The 23,678-nt window shown below is 35.5% G+C and overlaps 1 protein-coding gene across 2 annotated transcripts in view; it reads right to left on the bottom strand.

The window, feature by feature from the left end:
- The window catches only part of spock3 (SPARC (osteonectin), cwcv and kazal like domains proteoglycan 3), a 37,111-nt gene extending 22,854 nt beyond the window's left edge, over window positions 1-14,257 (bottom strand). The window contains exons 1-3 of one of the 2 annotated variants that reach the window (XM_058784397.1): window positions 14,157-14,257; window positions 13,925-14,041; window positions 3,788-3,827 (exon numbers count right to left, since the gene is read on the bottom strand). In XM_058784397.1, the coding sequence (XP_058640380.1) occupies window positions 3,788-3,827; window positions 13,925-14,041 (157 nt within the window). In that variant the 5' untranslated portion in view covers window positions 14,157-14,257. Of the gene's footprint in view, window positions 1-3,787; window positions 3,828-13,924; window positions 14,048-14,156 lie in introns of those variants that run through there. The other variant, XM_058784388.1, reaches the window with a different exon arrangement.
- Window positions 14,258-23,678: the final 9,421 nt, after the last annotated feature.

Raw genomic sequence — 23,678 nt, forward strand, 5'->3', positions numbered from 1 at the left:
CACTCAGTATAATGTGTTTGAATTTTAAAGACATGGCATGCCATGGCACACTGCCACGGTTCTCATCGGGTGTGTGACCCTCTTTACAACTGGGTTAGTTTACCCAAAAACGAACAAAAACCCTAAGCAAACAATTACTTCATTTATTCTCATGTCATTCCAAACCCATAAGACTTTTGTCCATCTTCAAAACACTAATAAAGATGTTTTTAACGAAATCCAAGAGTCATTTACACCTAAAATTGATGCTACAAAATGCTCATAAATACATCATAAAAGGATTAAATCATAAGTCTTTTGAAGATAAACACTTGAATTTTTATTCACATATAAACACTGATCAACACATATACTGTATAAAGCACATCAAATATGGTAAACAGAAGTGCAAACATACTTGCTTATGGCACAAGAACCATTTAGTTTTGTGCTCATGTGTGATGCAAACACATTTCAGCTTTGCCCTTGTGTTTAAAGCAAGTATGGTTGGGCTTCTGTTTACCATATTTGATGTGCACTGATCAATGTTAAACCGGTCAATTCATATGGATTACTTTTTCAATGTCTTTATAAACTTTTTGAAGTGTCAAAGTTTTTTTGGCGTGGACTTTCAATGGAGGGCCAGAAACCTCTCAGTGAACTCACCAACTGAATAGCAAATGCAAACTCCTTTACTAAGAAACACTTAACTCCAAGAATTGTTTCTCAGGTGCACGTTTCAACAAAAATACATGAAAGACACATATACAGCTGCAGTCATGTATATGCTATGATCTGTCTGATTGTGTGTGCGTAAATAAGGATTCTATTTCTGTTATAGCCTGAAATGGGGCAGTAGCTAATGCTCTGTGACGAAAAGTAAGAGAGAAGGAAGAATAGAGAAGAAGAGAGAGAAAGAAAGAATAACAGAGTCCTAATGCCATTAAGTGCTTTTATAGTCCTAAGAGGCTCATGCACATGCACATGCACAGAGGAAGAAAGACAATATAACACACTCATCCTTTACCTTCCCCTTGTCAAAGTACAAACACACACACACACACACACACACAGCCACACTTTGAATGCTCTCTGACCTCACATGGTAAGAGCCTTAGTCAAATCCTGCACAGGCTTTAGGGCTTATCCAATCCCAATCTCCTCAGCACCCTCTGAGTCCATTGTCCGTGTGTGCATGTATGTGTGTGTGATTGTGTGTGTGACAAAATTTGTGATTGATTTGTGCATCATCATCTTTGAGTGTGACCAGAATCCATTTTAAACTGCTCTACTTGCTCTTTTTGACTCACTCAATGCTCTATCAATAGTAATTTGCATAAATATCAAACTCGTGATGAATATTCAACGGGCTTCTAATGACTTTCGAATATGCATAATCTCGTAAGATTTACTGCACACTGAGAGCTTGATGTGATAGAGAGTCTTAAAAAGCAGTTTTCTCATTTTCTCCGACGGATGTAGCGTGATGATACGGGTATTAGGCCACAGCATGTGACTGTGAATTAGCACAACAGCTGAGTTCTCATATATGCCTGATTAACATCCACTCAACACTGATAACCGACAAGATGCTATGGCTCAAAGGAGCAGAGATTCAGATCTTTCCATTTCAAATGACCTCAATAAAATGAATAGGCTATAATATAAAAACATTTTTATCAGAAAGTCAAATCTTCTGCTACTTCTGTTACAAATAGAATTTTAAAGTTCCTTTTCCCATCTAATCCTTGAGAAAGTTGCTAATGTTGGCTTAATATGTTCCATGTTGATGGATTGCATAGGGTGCGATCTATACTAATATGGCAGTGCCCATCAACAGTCGTGGGCGGGGCCTGTACAAAGTGACGTCACATTGTACAGATTCTGCGAACGGCTTGTTCTGTGACACTGCTTATGATTTATGGGGATTTAAAAAAAGAATTGGGTGGATTTTTATCATTATAGGTTGGTTATGTACAACACACATTCATGTTCAAACACCATGTAAAAGTGAATTTTGCATAATAGGTCCCCTTTAAATAAATTAACTGGTGAAGCAGTGCTTCGTGAGATGCTATGAATAGTTTTCAGAGAAAGAATCTTTGACATTTTTCAAAACAAAAAAGTTAAAAACAATAAAAAAATCTGCTAGTACAGTAAGACATGCACTATATGACAGAATGAATTAAAATCTTATGCTGTGATGCTTCTCAAGTATAGTAAATGTGTCTTGTATTAAGGATTTGGGGAAAGTTACTTTTAAAAGTAATGCTTTACAATATTGCGTTACTTAGTTACTTTTTATGGAAAGTAATGCATTACCTTACTTTTGAATTACTTTTTTAATCTTGGCAGGCTTGCTTGTTTGTATGTAATATAAAAAGTTCCTCTTTTACAAATGTAAAAGCCCTTTCACAACAAAAGTGAAATGAATACGCCTCAGGCTGAAGGAAGTGTAAACTCATGTCTGTACAGTAGAGGGCAGCTCAAACAAATTGCAAAAGAATATGACGCAGGAGAAGAAAGTTGAACACTATTCAGCAATAACAAAAATGAAACACAAATGTGTCATTTTTGCTTAGTATGGTTGAATTGGATCATCAAAGATCAGTAGCAAAGACATTGGTTAATAAAATGGGATGAAATACATAAATGATATTTGTCATATTTAATTATTACAGGTTTGTATAATATTCTGAGTTCGCATTTGACTGTTTTTATTCATTTTGAAGAATACTGAATCTGTTTTGTGCAGGTGAGATGAGTAAATACATGTAACTAGAACTATAGTAACATGTACACAGCGCACACAATGCCTCTGCACTTACTCCTGATTTCTCTCAACATGGCAACACGAGAGCTGTCAGTCAAGACATGGGAAAAAAAGTAACTCAGATATTTCCTTCTGAATTAAAATGTAATGCGTTAGTTTAAAAAAATAATCTGATTACATAACTCACGTTACTTGTATGCATTACCCCCAACATTGATTTTTACTGCTAAAGGAATCCGCAAATTTTCGCAGAATTTTTCACAGCATGACTGTGCCTGCACATCAATAAAACGTCAGGTTGACTTAGGACATGACATCGGACAGACGTTGCATTTTGGTTGAGAATGAAAATTAGGTTGACATCAGTATTTGACGGCAATTTGACATTGACTTAACGTTGGATTTTGGTTACACAACCTAAAACCAACAAATATCAATGTCAGCTGATGTTGGTATTGGACATCAAATTAACATTGACATCAAACGTTGAATTGACATTGAATTTTGGTCACCTGATGTCGCAACCAAAATTTAACCACGTTGTGTGCCTGTTGGGTGAGTCTACACACACACACACACACACACACACACCCATACAAAACCGTTACTACAAAAACTGCTTGGAAACAGCCAAGGGTTTGCGTGAGGCTTTCAAACTAGCAATGGCATCTTGGGCTGTGTATTCAGTGATGTTAAAAAAGAAGTTATGCACGCAAGAGCGTTTTAAGAACAAAAACTTGAAAAAAATCAAATATATATTCCGTACATTAATGTATAACTGACTCTAAACCGTTACATTATTGAAAATAATTACTAATGAACACTCCACTGATCCTCAATTGGTTAAATAAATAGTCCCGCCGCAAACTCACGCCATTGGTTAAGCAGTTGTTGCTGAGTCTGGCTGGTAAGGAGAAAGAATTTTACTAAAAAACAAAAAACGACACACTTCAGCTTTAAAGATTTCTTTGATTTTTCAACTCTGAACACATGAAAAAATGCAATGACATTCCTGCAATTGGCTGGCAGCCCTACCTTGATCGAATGGTTTTCCTGGGCTCCATGTTCCTGGTTCCTAAAACAGAAAACAAAATTTGATAAACAGAAGGGTTGATCAACCGTCTTTGTTTAATTTTTCTGAGCTTCTGTTTGTTATAGTACATAAAGTAATCAGTTTTGCGGTTTGAACTATGTATTTTTACACTGCTTTCTCGTAGTTACACTTACTTGCAAGCAATTACACTCAATGCAGACTGCATTATAATATTATCATGCAACTACAGCAGTATTAAGGATACATAATGTAAACTTGGAAGAATTTCCAGTCAAACAAAGGCAGATTAGAAAGACTCTATTTCAAAGGAAAAACAAATGCACAATCATACAAACCTCCACCTCCTGATTGTAGAGGAAGCATTGTGGAGAAAACAAATAAACATTAGACAGAACATTAAACACACATCACTTCAACAATACAACACAAAATGGACCACAACAAGATATGCCATAATAGAAATAATAATTAAATGCATATATATATATATATAGCTTGGCATTGTGCCTGTTTATACTGGGCTATTTGTTAACTGTCAAATTCAATAATTGGTCTGCTCTTGTCTTCATGCTTAATTAACTAAGACAGTTAATATGTCAGTTTCTATCAAAGGTCCATCGAAGATTGATAGCACCATATGGTGACACACACACACAGATATGGATATGATATGGCAACAGTCATGTCCTCTTGCAGTTACACATTTTGATGACTGCCATTTCTCTCCAACACTCTCCTTCCTCTGATGTGTTTGCGTGTATGGCATGCATGCAAATGCATTTAGGGATAAACAACAGCACATGAAATCCATTACAGTGTCTCCGTTGGTCATTCATAATATCCCTTCCTTTCTTTCCCGCTCACAAAGAACTTTATTTTTCTCAGCAGGGAGAGTCATTGTTCTTTTTCTCCTGTTTGTGCCTCCATTTCAGCAGCTAAACACAGCTGCCACCCAATCTACACCTAGATCGCTCTCGATTTTGTGCATTTGTTTTTCTGTCTCACTTTATGTCTTCATGTACAGATTATTGTATTCATCTAAGACCTACACAGAAGGAGCAGGATAGAAATAGAATAGTTTCAATTATGTTGCAAGCATCCTTTTTATGAAAGCCATGTGATAGCATCGCTTTCAGAGTGAATGGATGGGTCAACTGCTGCCTTGCTTGTTGCTGATGCTTTAAACATGTACATTCAACAGAAGGTAAGGTGACACTTGATATGGTCAGGAAAAAAAGTGACAGTACCTCTATATTTTGAGACTCAAAATAATCACAAAAAAATTAACAAAACTAGAACACATCAAATTCAAAAATTTTATTTTTAAAAAGGCCTAGGTAAAAGTGCAAACAAATTGTCCGCAATTAATCAATTATCAATTTTATTTATTTATTTGATTGATTGTGTTTAAATAAAGCAATATTACTTGATGCTCAGTATGAATCCATATACTGATTTTCAGCTAAACATTTATTGAATGTAATGCTAGTTCATTTAACAGCATTTGGACTGTTTACATGTCTTGAATGTTTTGCTTTTTTCCTGGCTTAGGTAAGGGTCTCATTCTCTTTTGGTGAATGTGTGTGTGCACGCGTATGCTGCAATGCTCCATTAAGCCATCGAACCTCTCTACAGCTCTTCTATTGAGAGTAATCTGTGCTCCTCCATTGTCTGCTGCTTCACATCTCACACAATCAAGAACAGGAACAGCCTCCAAACCATAGTAAACATCTGCTCTGAAATCACTGGAGTGGGTTTACGAAGTCTAGACACTATGAACAGCAGACCAGGAGAAGAGGCCCAAAACATTATGAGTGCCATTAAAGATGATAGCTCTGAGCTGTTACTGCTAGTACTAGTACTGTTACTACTAGTAACTTACTAGAGGTTTAAGCAAGGTTCAGATTACAGATATCATTATAGATTTATAGCACATTCATTTGCATTTTATTCTATTATACTATGTTGTATTGTATATTCCATAATATTTTTTGTTGTATATTCTTTTTTGTTGGTTGTTATCCCATTTACATTTTTGTATACTTTCTATATTGCATTTCATTGTGCATAACAAGACCTAGGGAGTAATGGACTACTGAGTGTGTTATGTAACCATGATAAAACAAGGGTAATTGTTTTCTGTTACAGTTACATTTTCTGTTACAATTACCAGTAACTCTCAGTTTTTCATAATAATAAGCACTGTGGAAAAGAGTTGCATTTAAAATGTGCTGATGTGTACTTAAAATCTTAAAAGTACAGTTTAAAAAACTGTACTTGCTGATATAATATTAATGAAATAAAAGGCCACTTAAGTGTAGTTAAAGAGAGGACTGTTTCCTAACACACTTAAGTACACGTTTAAGAAGTTATAATGTAATAATATTTAATATTTATTTTTAAACCATGTTTCAATAATCTTTTGTCGTGATTTAAATAAGTATAAAAAGTAAAATATATGTAAAGTACTTAACTATCATTTTAACTGTAATGTGTTATTCAATAATACATTTGAAGTAATACATTTAAATAAATATATTAAACTGCAACTTAACTACAAATATTTCATGTCATACAAATCAATAGAAATGACATTAAAATGTAATAACTTAGTTTACCATAAACGCTTGTCAGTACATTTCGCAGGACATTTTAACCATATTTCATAACGATAGAAAAATTATGTAATTTAATAAATATATACTTAAGTCCTACTTAAAAGGGTAAACTAAAGTTCAGCTACATGCATTCTAATACATTTTCATTTAATTGCAATTAACTTGCAGTTAGGTGTATTCAATTCACACATAAGTACAGTATATTATTTTGGTAAAAAGTGCTCTTTAAAAGTAAGCAAAAGTGTACTCCTTAAAGCAAGTGAATCTTGATCTTTAAAGAAATATATAATACTGCCACCACTGGATCTTGACAAGTTAAACTTAGCACATTTTAATAAACAAACATCATCTGGTACTGGAAGAGATTTTAAAGTAACACTCCCATCTCAACTTATTGAATTTCCATGTCTTCACCTGTAGCTCAACGTCTATTTGCCTGATCCTTTCTCTGCAAAAAATAAAGCTTCTCAGGGATTTAAAAGTCAGATTATATTGTATTGTAATACATCTAAATCTATAGTAAATAATTAAAGAGTGCAATACGGATCATTTTGTTTCTTTTAAATATACTTTCTATCACTACAGTTCCCATGCTTCAGACACACATACACAAACAGATTAGCACAGTCTGAGCACTATAAATCATGATTATTTCCACTGTAATCACTTTAAGGGCATTTCTCAGTATACAGAGGGATTTTCTTGGGTATTATTAGAAGGCTTTCAAGCATATGTTGAATGAATAACCAATAAAGAAACAGAGCAACATTAATCTGTTAATACTAATACTAAGAGAAGTACAACATTAAACCAGTGACACAGTGAATAGTGTGGAAAGAGAAATCCCATTCTTATCATCACCATGCACATTTAGCATATTGAGGAACAGGTCAGTGTGTATGTGTGAGAGAGAGAGAAAGGGAAAGAGAGAGAGAGAGAGAGAGAGAGAGGGCGGCCAGCATGACAGCAAGGCGGCTGTTCTCTCATGCATAAAGTGCCGGAAGCGTCTCACCCTTCTGACATCATTCATTCTTTATGACTCTCTCCCTCCCTCTCTCTCTCTCTCTCTGTCCAGTCTTTAACCACATACGCATTCACAAGGGCACCACAAACCGGAACATGCAATCTTACAGAAACTACATAGAATCAGATGCGAATTAGTCCATGCCACTCTAACACCAGATGCTACGTAATACAAGCGATAAAAGCTAAAGCTTCAGGGGCATTCAAGCTTATACAGCGATTTACAGTCGTGACAAAGTCATTCATTTTTAAAGACAGTTGACAATTTCCTGCAAAATGAGTGACAGCCACTCTTGGCAATGCTTTATGCAAATGAGAACCGATTTGATGAGGTTACTCCCATTGGGACTGCAGACTATGATCAGTGCTCAGTAGACTCTAATTTGAAACTGAAGCTTTAAAGTTTAGTCATCTCCTATTTAGACTATAGTCAAGCTGCTCTTTTCACAAAGTAATTAGCTAAACCACAAGCTAACAAAAAATGCTACTACACTGAAGCTATAGAACAGTTGTTCTCAAGCTGGGGTCAGAATATTGTATTTATATTAATAAATATAGGGTCTGCCGTACATTTAAAATATGACAAAACAAGCATTAAAATAGCTAAAAAAACAAAACAAAAAAAACTAAACTGACATCATATTTATTATTTGACTTTGTTCCCTCAAAAATTGTCCTTTTTATTTAAGAATAAGGGTTAAAACGGTCTAGGAAAAAACTTCTTATTTTATTCAGTTATTTAATATATTGTCACTTCTAGTTTCCAGAATTATCAGGGTGCCTTAAATTCACGAAGGTTGAGAACCACCGCACTAGATCTTTTAAATATATGACTATCCAAATTTAAGTAAAATAAGTAAAATAAAATAATTGCTATAAAAAAGGATTTATGTTGATCCAGTTAAGTGTTTTTTTTTTTTGTATTGACTGGGGAAGGTAGTCTGTATTTATTCTGCATTTTAGAACCTACTATCATACTACTAAAAATGTAGCTAACATATCAGCATATCTGCAATCAACATCACAGAAATTCAGCTGCCTAGAGGTCATTAATCATCACCAATTGAATCAGAACTTTTTCCACCATAAAATTGCACTGGTCTAAAATAACTCCACAATTCTGTACATTAAACATCAAATTCCTTTGGTTAGGTTCAATTAGCTTCATGATTAGTATCAGCTGCGTTAGATTTTGGTGAGGGAAAATGAATGTACATTAACAGCACTCATATACACAAGTCTTCCTGTGTTTTTGTGTCCATGTGAACTGTCCTAAGGGTTATTTTTCATAAACATGGCAAAATTTCTCCTCTCTCTCTCCATTAGCTCAAGGCCTGGAGTAGACTGCCAACCTCCATTCCATTAAGAGGACAAAGAAAAGAGGGTGAATGAGAGAACAGTGCGATAGACACAGAGACAAAGCTGTAAGGATGAAAGAGAAAAAGGAAGATACAGAGTACACACTGTAAAAAAATTCTATAAAATTTACGGTAAAAAAACGGCAGCTGTGGTTGCCGGAATTCTACCATAAAAAATACGGTATCAACATTTTAGATTTTATAGTTTTAACTTAAATTTAGTTAAATACCGTAATTTCATTAGCTGATATAATGTTAATATACCAACCTATTAAAGTACTGAAATCTGTTTTGGACCTTTGAAATACACTGATAACCACCAAATGCAGGTGATGAGAAAGTGATGAACCAAAGCCCATCACAAGCAGCTTTTAAATAATAACATATATAGAAGGTGCACAGTGTCATTCACACTAACACTAAACACCATCATGGTGAGACTCATTAAACTGAAATATGCAATAAACATTAATTTAACAACATTAGATGTAACATACAACCCTAATAAACATAACTGATAAGAAAAACTAAGAAGAAACATAGCTATTTCAAAGAAAAAACATCAAATTCAAACAAAATTTGAAATGCAACGCAGGGAATTCTGGGAACGTCAGTTTACGGTTTTTCCCTGTAAATTTTACAGGAACTTACTGTTAACCATTTAACAGGTTTTTACTGAAGCATTTTCACAGGTTTTTACCGTTAAAATCACAGTCATTTTTTACAGTGCAGAGTATGAATTAGTTATCTTCAGTTAATATATATTCTTCAACACGATCTCTCAATATGCTAGTACAGGAGTTTATGAAACAAAATTCAGAGTAAGAAACACTACCCAACGGATGTAGTGTCCCAAAATCAGTCATTTAACCTTAGTATAAAATCTGGAAATCACATTTTCATTCTCAGTTGTATTATATTGTCTCAATAATATTGGTAATGTCTTTGTGGGGAAGATCTAATAGTGATTTCCCATGGGGACATTTTTATTGCACCACTCAAAATTAATCAACAGTCCTACAAATGAATAAACAGGAATGTTTGTTGCTTTAAAGCTGTGGTTCTCGAACATTTTCACTCGAAGGCCCTCCGTTTAAAAAAATAATAATAATAAAATTGAAGCCACCCTGCTCCCATTAACCATGGTTAATTTTGTGATTCCAGACATCTAAAAAATTGTATGTCCTTCAATAAGAACAATCTTATAACATTTGAAGGGGGAAAGAAATATGATTGCATTTTACATTTTGATTTTAGTGTATGTGTTTTTAGGAGTTTTAATTTAGATTATTACTGGATTATTTGAATATAGTAATAATAATTTACTAATTTAAATCATTTTAAGTCACCCTGTACCCCTCGTACAAGAAGGTTCTCTCACCATTGTTGTTGCAAAGACATTTGCTCTTATTTTTGCTCTTATGCCTCAGTCGGACTGAAAAGCCTTCATATAAACACCCCAAAAGATCTGACTGCGCTCAAGCTAAATAAAATTTTGATTTGATTGGAATCGTAGGTGTAGACCTGCAATAATCCTAGCAACAGGGAAAAAAAAGCATGTAAATGTCTGAATCTGAATATTTTGTCGATCAGATTAAAAAATACCTAACATACATGCGCAGTGCCATGTGTACAGTATGTTTATCTACATTTAACATCCTTTAAATTTACGAACTGGTCAGTGGAGGAGGACTGAATATTTACAAAATATTTGGTAAAAATGCTTCTCTTTATTTTTTTTATTTATTTATTTATTTTTTACATATATTAGCTTTTCTTTTTAGATATGTCATCAAGGCAAAAATGACAATTATACTCACTGTAGCTTAAGTGACATTATCACGGTGCTTTTCTCCAGTTCTAAACGTGGACTACATGTAATGAAGGAGTAAATGCATATATGAATCAGACTGCAAATTTTAGGGTGTAAATAAAGAGTACTTTCGGAATTTGAAATCGGATTGAATTCCATCGGACTGATGAAATTTAGTGAATTTAAACCTACCTACAAGCCATTTTAGTACTGCAAAAGCACTGCAGCTTTTTCTTTTTGTGAGATAAAGTCCTTCCTGTCACTAGGATGTTTTCCAGACGTGTCCTTTACACCAAAGTCAAACACATGCTCGTAGATTGGCTGTGTTTCTCATTCAAGCCTCTCACAAAGTCATAGAAAATTCTCCATACTCTTTTCCTACCTCCTCTGGCAACATTAGCCTGAAGTTGATAGAGCGTTAAAAATGTCACTATAGCACAGCTGACAGTGAAGTCAAGAGTGTGTGTGTGTGTGTATGTGTGTGTGAGAGACACAGAAGATGTTTGACACTGCAGGGGGATCACTGATGGCCATTTTCAGCCTGTCAATCTCACAAAGCCACACACATACACACACTTCACCAAACAAAAGCTTGACAGCCTGTGCTTCCCGTACATGTGCAGTGTCTCAGAACTTAAATATGATTGGGGGTCTGTGATTTTAGGGCTCAGAGTCTTTCAGTAATTGCTTTGGTGTAAGGGCCAGTTGATTACGGGAAAAAATCTTGTTGAGCCGCGTTTGCTGAACAACTAATCTGCATAAATCACTTTCTCTTTGCTGATGGCCTAAAGTGTCACATAGAAAGTAATCTTTGATGTGCCTTTAGCTGCGAAGCTGGAAAAAAAGAAGCATGAGAAGACGATTGAGAGAGAGTTTTCATGTGTGCATGCACCGTAAAATAAAAAGGGAATTATGTTTTATCTAGCATATGTGATTTTTGAGTTGCAGATTAAGAAATGTGAACCACTTCAACTTCTAAAACACAAAATTCCCTCTAAACTTGCCTAATAGAGTTGCCCAAACAGTTTTGAGCAATGCTGAGTTTGTGAGTTCCCAGCATGCATTGCATAATGAAATTATTATATGGTTACTGTTACAGAATTATTGTTGTAATGTTTGTTCTTTCTTGTTCTTAAAGGGAAAAGAAAAATGCTGTCATCGTTTACTTGTATTGTGCCAAACCTGTGTACACTTCCTTGTGCAGAACACAAAAGAAGATATTTATTTTGACAGAATTTTTGGGTGAACTAACCTTTGACTAGTTATGTGTTTTATGGCCATGTTAATGCAGTCCATCTTTTTTTCTAATGTTTGCTGATTGTCATGAAGCATTTTTGTGATAATTGTTGAGGCCACTGTTAACTACTGCATATACAGTCATTTCTTTGCTTTGCAAAATGTTGTCTTCTTTTGGGACAAATATAAAATGAAAACAAATGCAAATCTCAAAAAGTGGCTGATTTACAATTTGTTGAACAAGAAGCCTTTAGTTGTTCTGACAAGAACATATTGGCTGAATGAGAGCAATAAAATTCAAATTGTCTGAATGAAAGTAGTATTATACAGTAATTACGAAGCTCAGGTATTAAAATGTCAATGCATCATGACTTTCTTGATATTTAAATAAACCTCAATGTCACTGGTGTTCTGTTTCTTGATTATACCAGTTTGGACGTGTTATGTTTTTACTGGCGTTCCCATAAAGTACACTTGAATAATTGACTGAAATTAGAGTGTGTATACAGTAAAAGAGAGAGGGAGTGAAACAGAATAATCAGGTAGTGAAACGGTAATTTGTCATGCCCTGTGTTTGAGACCTACGCCACCCACGTGACTGTCTTAACTACATCTCTTACATAAACAACATTACCGCAAATAGGCACACAGGAGGAAATGGAAGTCCTCTGGTCCAGATGATATCATTACACTGAGTGTTCACTGTCAATTAACATCATGTTTATAAAGAACCTTGTTATGTAACTCGACACATCTTGATTGTTGTTTTAATGTTGATGTGCATTCAGACAAGCTATCAGGGCTTGTCACTTTTGGTTTGCCAGCTACTGTGTGCAGGTTTAAAAAATATACTGTTCTATTCATCTTATTTTTGAGTATTTTGGTCTAACACAGTGTTTCTCAGTATTTCTTTGTCTTGTATTTTAATCAACACGAAACCAGAAATGAGCTCCTCCTACATCATACACAATAGTTAGGTCCGATCCTTGAAATTAATTGGCCAAACAGCGTTTTAAGAGCTGATTTTTATTTTTAATTTTTAAGTAAAGCAAGGTTTTCAAGTGTGCAGAGAGCGGGAAATGGAAGAGTGATTACAGAACGCTTTGAGTGGGGAGTGAAAATCACATAAACTATTCCAGACTGGCTTTCGAAATGCACATGCTTGATTCTTTTGCCTTCTTTTGGAACTATTTTGTTTATAAATAAGAAACATACAAACTAACTTGCCTATTTTGCCTGTAATGTTGCTCAATATCTTCTACTTCATTAATGGGTGCATAAATTCAATATTACACTCACAATCATGTCATTGTTCTGACTATCAGCACATGTGCAGCATATTCATTTTAAAATGAGTTAATTTGACAGTCCTAATATTTTTAGAATTTAATAAGCCATTTTCTGTTTTATAGATTTAATAAAGAAAATCTTTCCAAGACCCAGGTACTAGAAATATTTCTTAGGGTAAGTGTAGCAAGGTTGAAAATCACTGCACTAAGACATGCACGCACGCACGCACGCGCACTCGTCAAGCATCGCAACATCCGCAGGTGAAAGAAATACTTGTTATTGTTTGTAAAATGCTTTCATTTCTGGTCTTTGTATCTAACAAACAAAGTGCTCAGGCTGACAGACACAAAGCTAATATAGTTCAGACCTCGTCTTAGTGCATTAGCTCGTGGATGGTTAAAATATCCGTTTCAAACCCACTTAGCGGCGCAGAAGTGACGCACTGAGTCTAATTGATTGGAGACTGTCTTCCGTAAAATACTGAATTAATACAAATCGGAACTCTAAATACAGATTTACCGAAGGCGTACTTTGGGCTTTATACAGGCCAAATGAAATCCCATGCTGCTTCTTACTAAACATTCAGCGTCTTACTGTAAAAATACATGTCACACGCTCTCAAACAACACATATACAGACCCAAATTACAGAAACCGAGTAAGCTGCCTACCTAGTCAACATCAATCCAAGCGCGCTTTCGATGCCCAAAAACGCTGTCTAGGTAGACGGCTCTCTAGATTAAGGGAATGAGCAACTATTATGAAGGAGAGCAGCACTCACATCTCTGAATTTGTCCCATCTCCCGGTCAACCATTTGTCGTCCAAAAAATTGCCGTTGTCGTTGCGGGCAGAAGCTCCGGCGATCAGCAGCGCGCACACACCGACCAGCACAAGCATCTGCATCGAGACAGAGATAGAAATCAACACCCTGATAAACACAGCGACATAAACAACACCCTGATAAACACAGCGACATGAAACGCCGAATAACCAGTAATCCCTTATGCGTCACCTTCAAGAGGAGAATGTGAGCGCTGTCATTGACTGAAGAGCTCCGCGCTAAGACTCAACTCTTCACCAACCTCTCTCTTTCTTTCTCTCTCTCTCTCTCTCTATAAAGCGTATGCTAGAGAAGGCGGACGTGGGCGCGTGCGCTGTCTTTCCATTTAACATCGAGCCTCTAATTATTTTCTCTCTATATGGGTTATCTATGTACATCTCAATGAGAACTATTACAAATGTAAATGATCAAATAAATAGATAAATAAATATTCAACTTAAATTAACATATTAAACTTGTACAGACGTGCCTAAACGTCTCGCGAATCAAACGCTTACGAGGGCTGCATGTGGGACGAAAGAAATTATATTCGATTAATAAAAATATAAATAAATAATCAAATAAATTTAAATGCAAAAATAAAACAAATAAAGCAAACAAAAACATAAATTAGAAATAATAATATGCTGTGGGAATATAATTAAAAAATCACATTCACTTATATTCTGTAGCTACATTTCAATGCAAAAATGTGGGTGAAAAAAGGAGATATATCAGAAATGAAGATATTTCATTTTTGTAAGTCAGTTCACATATAGGCTACTGTTTAAACATACTTTAGAAGTCTTTAAAAGTTCAAATAAAGGCTGCGAAAATGGCTATTGACCCTAAACACCTTTATTAGCAAGGACAAAAAATACAGTTCAGTTAATTTTGTGTGATCTTGTGGATATTTTGGATTATTTGGTCTATTACAGCAGCTCATGAACTGAAAGCGGACGAATTCTTAAAATCAGACATTTTCAACTTTTAAGCTTTTCAGACATGCATATTTTATTTTATTTTTTTACAAATTGAAGGATGAGCACTATAATTATTGTCTGACAATAATAGTAGCTTAAGCTGTTTTAAACCCAAAACATTAATTTAATGGCTTGAGGTACAATTGAGCTCAAAGTACATAAACTGGCACCCCAACCACAAACAGTAGCAGGGATCACATGAGCTCGTGAAAAAAAAGTCGCTTTAGATGAAAGTGATTGCAAGATGCATATATAAATGTTTCCCTGTTAGAGTCACTAATATCTAAAATCTATGCTCTCACATCTTGGGATGCTCATCCTGAGGTATATTAGCTCCAGATCCACCCCTGGCATTGTTCACTTCCACACCTGTGCCCCGTCTGCCAGCACTTGCAAAAACCAAATTCTTACTTAGGCCTATCTGTGTGTTTTTGGAGCAACATTTTAAAACTGTACATTTTCTTCAGATATACCTAATCCCTTAAAGAGATATAATCCCGTAAAAAAAATCGTAAAGAATTTTTGTAAAGAAAATTTACCCTTGATTGGTATCTGTTTAGAACTCCTTTTATGGATCCTAAATCAATCTAAAAGACCTACAGACCTTCACACAGCATACAGTCAGTACCGTTTCTAGGCATAGGCAAGCTAGGCGGTCGTACTGCCGCTACATTTTTACAGGGTTGTGATCAAGACTGACACGGACACTGAAATATGATTTCCGCCCCCACTGGATCCCCAAACATCATTGGGCTAGAGTACTGTCATTCTGACGATGCCTGTATGCCATTGGATCAGAGCGCTGTCAGTTGCTGCCTCTGATTGTTGCATGCAGAGTTTGCATTTGGATTTGGAGCGCTCAACAATGCCATTAGATCAATGGGTTCTGTCAGTGCTTTGGCAAGGTAAGGCTTTAAAAATTATTATTTTTTTTGCAATGCAAGTTCAAAGGCCAATTTAAAATATCGGTAGGCTACATAAAAAGTGCACAAAATCAGTATTTTGTTTAGGCAGTATTTGTGGCAGTCGCGAAATCATGTTTCATGTGAAACTGGTCTAAAAGGTGTGCGTTTGTGCGCCAATGCATTGTTAAAGATTCAGTGTGTCATGTAATATTTACATATAAAACTTTTACAGCCATATAGAGGGCAGAGCTTCACGTTATTTAAAGGAGAAGTTCACGCGTCAATGAGTAATAAAAGAACTACTAGCTGCATTCTGATTACTTTTATGTCACTGATCAGGCTTTTATAGGCCTATGTATAATAATGCAATAACTGACACAACAACAACAAAACAATTGAATAAAAAAACAGATAAAGTCAAAAAGTAGCCGTTGATAATATCTAAACATGTATCCAAATCCAAATGTAATAAAATTAATTTATGTGTGATGACAATTTCTTAGCAACTAGGGATTGTTACATAGAGCTATTCAGGCATCCAGTGGCTATAATGGGGTAACAGATAATAAACTGTGCAAAATGTTTTATCTTAACAGTCAATTTACAAATAGGCCTAATGTGTTCAGATTTGAGGAACTCACAATGAGCTGGATTTCCACAAATTAGTGTCGTTACTATGACAACCAATTTAAATGTGACAAGAAACTGATGTCTGAAAAATAAATTTTATATATATATATATCTATATATATATATAGCCTATATATATATCTATATATATATAGCCTATATATATATATATATATATATGTATATAACCTATAGCCTATAGGCCTACAAATATAATTTGTAAATGTGTCAATGTTGTTATTTAAGATTTGAGTGTTTACATAATCAGTTTTATGTTATTTTGTATGTAATATTAATAGGGATTAATAGGGCGCTAATAGGGATTTCGCCTAGGGCGTCAAAATGGCTAGAAACGGCCCTGCATACAGTTCAACATTTTCATAAATAAGCTTACAAGTTATAGTATTACAATAAGCCTTGAGTCATAAGTCTGACTATACGCAAATTCACACTCATCAAACACAATTTTCCTCTCTCTTGTCAGTTTCAGTGCTTAGGCCTGTTTCACACATACAGCGTCTGTCGTGTGACCAACGCATATTCATTTCATCACCCATACTAACAGGTTACACAGCATTCCCACTGTGCGCGTGAGCAGCATTGCTCCTCAGAAGCCTCCCTGGCATGTCACTGAACACAGACTTTCTTGCTGAGCCTGTTTTTGCTTGTGTTACACTGAACTCAGCAAGAAAAACATGCACTTTAAAGCTTTTGCAATATAGGCTTTTATGAAGAAACATAAAATAATAGCACAAACTGCTTGCCCACTGTATGAAAAAAGACTGGTTTCAAGAGTTTAGAGATTTTTGTGTAGAGTTCAGTAATTATCATTTGAGTGTAAATGTGATTTTGAAGTTTTATTCTACAAATATCTCTAAATGGACAACTCTTGTTAATTTTTATTTTTATTTTTTGTAGATATAATTTATGACATATAGGCCTATTAACAGAAATAGTAATCCACACTGTAAGAAAAACAGATAATGTCCTGGCAGAAAATTACTAGTACAGCAAGTTTACAGACATTTTCTTCAACCCTAAAACACAACACAAAAAATGCAGTGTGTAATTTAAAATATGAGTAAAACGCCTGCGAAAAATCAACACGGAAATTTCCTTCATATTCACTCACCATGGCTGAAATTAGACATCACTTTTTTCAGTTATGCCACTTCGCTTTTACACTGTTTGTGTTTGCATTGTGAAACAGGCCTTAAGGAATAGTTCACCCAAAAGTGAAAATTTTGGATTATTGTGATGTTTTTATCAGCTGCTTGAACTGTCATTCTGACGGCACCCATTCACTGCAGAGGATCCATTGGTGAGGGAGTGATGTAATGCTAAATTTCTCCAAATCTGTTCTAAATAAAATAAAATAAAATAAAATAAAATAAAATAAAATAAAATAAAATAAAATAAAATAAAATAAAATAAAATAAAATAATAAAATAAATCTAAATCTAAATCTAAATCTAAATCTAAATCTAAATCTATTTTGGCCGGCCTGAGAGTGAATAAATTTTCAACAAATTTTCCTTTTTTGGGTGAACTATTCATTTAAAGGCAAACCTAAAAATGAAATTTAATTCAATCACCCTTGTGTCATTCCAAACATTCTTTATTAAGTGGAACACAAAAGAAGATTTTAAAGAATGTTGGTTTTGGTTACCATTGACTTCCATCGACCATGGACAAACAAACACAGAGGCATTTCTCAAAATATCTTCCTTTATGTTCCGCAGCAGAAAGAAAGGCAGTGTACATAGTATTTTTTCAGAATCTGTTGTCAGGACTTGAAATGTGTTTATTGGTCTAGTAAAAATGAATAAGTAAAAGAAAATACTGCAGCATGTAGGAAATTAAGGAGTCTGGGCCCTGGTGCACATCTAACTAAGCCCAATAAAATATTTAAAGCAGAAAAAATGGTCTAAGAGCCAGTGGGTCACCTGAATCCATAAGGGAGAATGATGTGGGAATAAGCTTTTAATGTGTGACGAAACTATATTTCTTAGAGAAGGAAAAATAAAGGCTCCGTGTAGCACCCTCTGCTGTTGGAAAGAGAAGTCAAAAACTCTAGATAATGACTTAGCATGTTTTTATTATTATTATTATTATTTTTTTTTTTTTTATTGAGTGACAGAGGTATGGGACAATAATGAATTGTGTAATATTTGTGTGCCAAAATACTTGCAGGAAAACATAAAGTAATTCTGGATAAAAACAAAACAATTACATTAATGTGCATTGCTGTTTTGCACAAACACATACACACTCTGGACAAAAGACAAGTGTTCTGATCACAGTGTGTTCTGTATTATTTAAAGCATGATTAAAAATGCAGTATTGGGCTTGAGATGTAGCAAAGAGTGATTTTCTTCTGCTCACACACACACACACACACACACAAACAAACAAACAACACTTCTGCTTTTACTCTCTCTTACCACCTATACGGTGTGCTGGCAGGTGGGAAAAGGGAGGTACATTTTCTCAGGGCTTTTTTGAGAGGAGTTTTCAGGGGAAGTGACTGATTTCATATCAGTTTTTTGCAGAATTTGACCTCTTTCGCTTGCCTTTAAAAATATGGGATTAAAAAAAAAAACATGTAAATGTATGCATACCTATATTTTCTTTAAAAAGGGATCTGAAAGTGTCAACAGATGGCTCAGCAGATGAATCAAAAGAGGAAGTCTGCAAACACACCTAACAAACAGGCCCACAAATCTTATACTCGCAGTACTTGGGAGTGGTTTGCAATTTGTACAACGTTTTGTTATTAAAGAAATAGTTCACCCAACAATGAAAATTTGCTCAAATTTACTCGCCCTCGCCCATCCAAGATGAAGATGAGTTTGCTTCTTCATTGGACCATGACTTGGAGAAAATTAGCATTACATCACTTGCTCACCAATGGATTGCAGTGAATGGGTGCCATCAAATGAGAATGCAAAAAAACAACAACAACAACTGATAAAAGCATCACAATAATTCACAAGTTATCCACAGGACTCCAGTCCATCAATTAACATCTTGTGAGTGAAATTTTAAGACATATATTATAATATATTCCATTATAACGCTTCCTCCAGTGATATAGTCCATCTCCTGTTGACCTCTGCACCAATATTTGTTTAGAATTGTTTTGGACTGTTTTCAGTTGTAAACGGTGCTTGATCTGGGCATATTTTGGATTCCTGATTCAGACAACTTTCACTGCAGAAAGCAACATAATGGATAAAAGACTCTATTTTAGCCTGTAGCAAAAAAACATCTTAATTTGTTTATGACAAACACACAGATTTTCGCTTCACAAGATGTTAACTGATGGACTGCGGTCATGTGGATTATTTTTGGCTTATTTTTTATTTTATTTTTCATACATAACATCCAAAAAAAAACAAAAAGAAAAAAAAAAACACAACAGACACATACTCAATATCTCAAAGTCCAGTCAAAGGGAGGGAGAGAGGGAAGGACAAGAAAAACACAATAGTCACTCCTTTATACAGTCACGTATATCAAAGAGAAAGCACTGCCAAGCATCAATGGTAGAAGGCTTGGCCCCATTGGTTCGTGCTGTTGTACGTTCATAAGTCACTATTTGCAGGAGGCTACGGATCCAATATGTTTTTCCACACATGTGCGGTGTAAACCAGTTTTGTATTATTGTCTTCTTCGCAGCTGTAAAACCAGCAAACAACATTCTCTTTTGCATTGAATTTATACAGAGACCAGAATCATCATTAAGAAGACACAAACTTGGATTAACAGACCAATCAATTTGCAGTAAGGATGATAAAACCAGGTTTACATGTGTTCATAGACTGATGACGACAGGACATTCCCAAAACATATGCAGAAAAGTACCTGATGATGTAGTATTACATATATGGCAGTTGAGATGTGGTTGTAGTTTCATTTGAAATCTTTTGTAAGGAGTTATGTATGCTCTATGAATGACTTTGAAGTGAATAAGACGATGAGCCAGATTTTTAGATGTTAAACTGAGATTAGACCACACTCTCTCCCAGTCGACAGATAAATCAAGGTCAGATAATTCCCTATTCCAAATAGTTTTAATAGAAAGAGGTTTTGTAATGTAATCAATAATCTTATTATATATTAAAGAAACAGACGGCCGACCAGCAGATGGTGCAATCCAATACTGCATAGGATGAGAGGGGATGGGAGATGCCCAAGGAACTCCATACGCTTTGAGAGCAGAACGTAATTGAAGAAAGACAAATGCTGGTAGACAAAATTTGGTTCTTAATGTCTGAAATGAACATAGGCCCTGGTTATCATACATATCACCGCACGCGTTTACACCTAAAGAGGACCAAGAGGGTTGGACAAATGGACGATTTCCGCATACAAAATTAAAATTGTGCCATAAAGGTGTACTGTCACAAAATTTGAAGGTTCCTCCTATCCGACGTTCCACCGTTTTCCAGATTTTAATAGAGTTGGCCATAACCGGACAAAATTCATAATTATCCCCTTTTTTTCCTGTGCCAGTAAATCAAATATCTTGGAGTCTATTTGGTTTAACCTTGTCAGCTTCAATCACTCTCCAAGAAACTGTAGATTGAGGATCAACCCAATTATGAAGAGCCTTAAGCTGGAACGACCAATAGTACAGTTCAAAATTTGGTACAGCCAGTCCTCCTGCGCTATTAGGATGTTGTAATGTGGTAAGTTTAATTCTGGGGCATTTATCATTCCAGATAAATTTAGAAATTATGGAGTTGATCTCCTTAAAGTAACCTGGAGGGGGAGAAAGTGGTAGCATAGAGAAAAAAAATTTTAATCGAGGTAACAAATTCATCTTAACAGTGGAGATTCTTCCTTGAAGAGAGACTTTAAGATTCTTCCATCTTTGAATGTCATTTTTGACCTTAACTAAAATATTATTAAAATTGTCTCTGGCAATCTTATGAATGTTTATATATATGGTAATGCCCAAATAGATGAAAGATTCCTTAATAGGGATAAATGAGGGAATAGAAGAATTAACTTTAACATTGTTAATTGGCATTAAAGCAGATTTGCTCCAATTTATTTTATATCCTGATAAGCTACTAAAATTCCTTAATTATACTAGAGACTGAAACATCAAAGTGGTCTAAATATAGAATAATATCATCAGCGTATAACGAAATACTATGATTATGATCATGAATCTTAATCGATACTTCAGATTTCCTGATAGCTTGTGCTAAGGGTTCAAGAGATAGACAAAACAATAAGGGGGAAAGCGGACATCCTTGCCTTGTTCCCCACTGCAAAGGGAACGGGGGGGAAATAATATTACCAGTTATGACTGATGCTGCAGGTGAGTGGTATAATGTCTTGATCATAGAAATGAAGTGTTCACCGAAGCCGAAACATTGCAGAACTGCCCACATATAATTCCACTCTAGCCTGTCAAAGGCTTTTTCTGCATCAAGTGAAAAGACTGCACAAGGGGTCGGGTGGGAGTCTGCAAAGTCAAGAATATGAAGGAGTCGACGCATATTGTCAGATGCATTGCGCCCATTGATGAAACCAGTTTGGTCCTCCTTGATCAGACTATGAATTACCTTCTCCATACAAGAAGCAAAAACTTTAGCATAGATTTTTAGATCACATGGGATAAGCGAAATCGGTCTGTAGCTGGAACAATCTAATGGATCTGTCCCTTTTTTAAGAAGTAATGAAATCAGTGATGTTTTTTGATCTCTATGAAATACCCCATGTTCAATTGCAAAATTAAATGAATTAAGCATAAGTGTCCCTACCAAATCTCAAATTTCTAAATATAATTCAGGGGGGAGACCATATTTTTGGCTTATTGAGATACTTTTACTAGCTGTTTGACTCTTTTTGGACTCATTCTGTTGGCACCCATTCACGGGAGAGGATTGATTGGTGAGCAAGTGATGTAATACAACCTTAATTCCAGAAATGTTGGGACGTTTTTTAAATTTCAAATCACATGAGGCAATATTTTTTATTAACAATAGAACATAGATAACATAACAAATGTTTAAACTGAGAAATTTTATAATTGAACTCATTTCAAATTTGATGCCTGCAGGTCTCAAAATAGTTGGCACGGGGGCATGTTTACCATGGTGTAGCATCTTCTCTTCTTTTCAAAACAGTTTGAAGACGTCTGGGCATCGAGGTTGTAAGTTTCTGGAGTTTTGGTGTTGGAATTTGGTCCCATTCTTGCCTGATATAGGTTTCCAGCTGCTGAAGAGTTTGTGGTCATCTTTGACGTATTTCTCGTTTAATGATGCGCCAAATGTTCTCTATAGATGAAAGATCTGGACTCCAGGCCAATTCAGCACCCTGACTCTTCTACTACGAAGCCATGCTGTTGTAATAGCTGCAGTATGTGGTTTTGCATTGTCCTGCTAAAATACACAAGGCCATCCCTGAAATAAACGTCGTCTGGAGGGGAGCATATGTTGTTCTAAAACCTTTATATACCTTTCAGCATTCATTGTGCCTTCCAAAACATGCAAGCTTCCCATACCGTATGCTCTTATGCACCCCCATACCATCAGAGATGCTGGCTTTTGAACTGAATGCTGATAACATGCTGGAAGGTCTCCCTCTTCTTTAGCCCGGAGGACACGGCGTCCGTGATTTCCAACAAGAATGTCAAATTTGGACTCATCTGACCATAGAACACTTTTCCACTTTGAAACAGTCCATTTTAAATGAGCCTTGGCCCACAGGACACGACGGCGCTTCTGGACCATGTTCACGTATGGCTTCCTTTTTACATGATAGAGCTTTAGTTAGCATCTGCAGATGGCACGGTGGATTGTGTTTACCCACAGTGGTTTCTGGAAGTATTCCTGGGCCCATTTAGTAATGTCAATGACAGAATCATGCAGATGAGTGATGCAGTGTCGTCTGAGGGCCCGAAGACCACGGGCATCCAGCAAAGGTCTTGAGTCTTGTCCCTTACGCACAGAGATTTCGCCAGTTTCTCTGAATCTTCTGATGATGTTATGCACTGTAGATGATGAGATTTGCAAAGCCTTTGCAATTTGATGTTGATCTTTTTACGCACTCTTTCACAGATTGGAGAGCCTTTGCTCATCTTTACTTCTGAGAGATTCTGAATTTAATTGAATTATTCAAATAATAATAAAAAAAAAAACATCCCAACATTTCCGGAATTCGGGTTGTTCTAAATT

Source organism: Onychostoma macrolepis, chromosome 01, assembly GCF_012432095.1.
Source record: "Onychostoma macrolepis isolate SWU-2019 chromosome 01, ASM1243209v1, whole genome shotgun sequence".
NCBI lineage: Eukaryota > Metazoa > Chordata > Actinopteri > Cypriniformes > Cyprinidae > Onychostoma > Onychostoma macrolepis.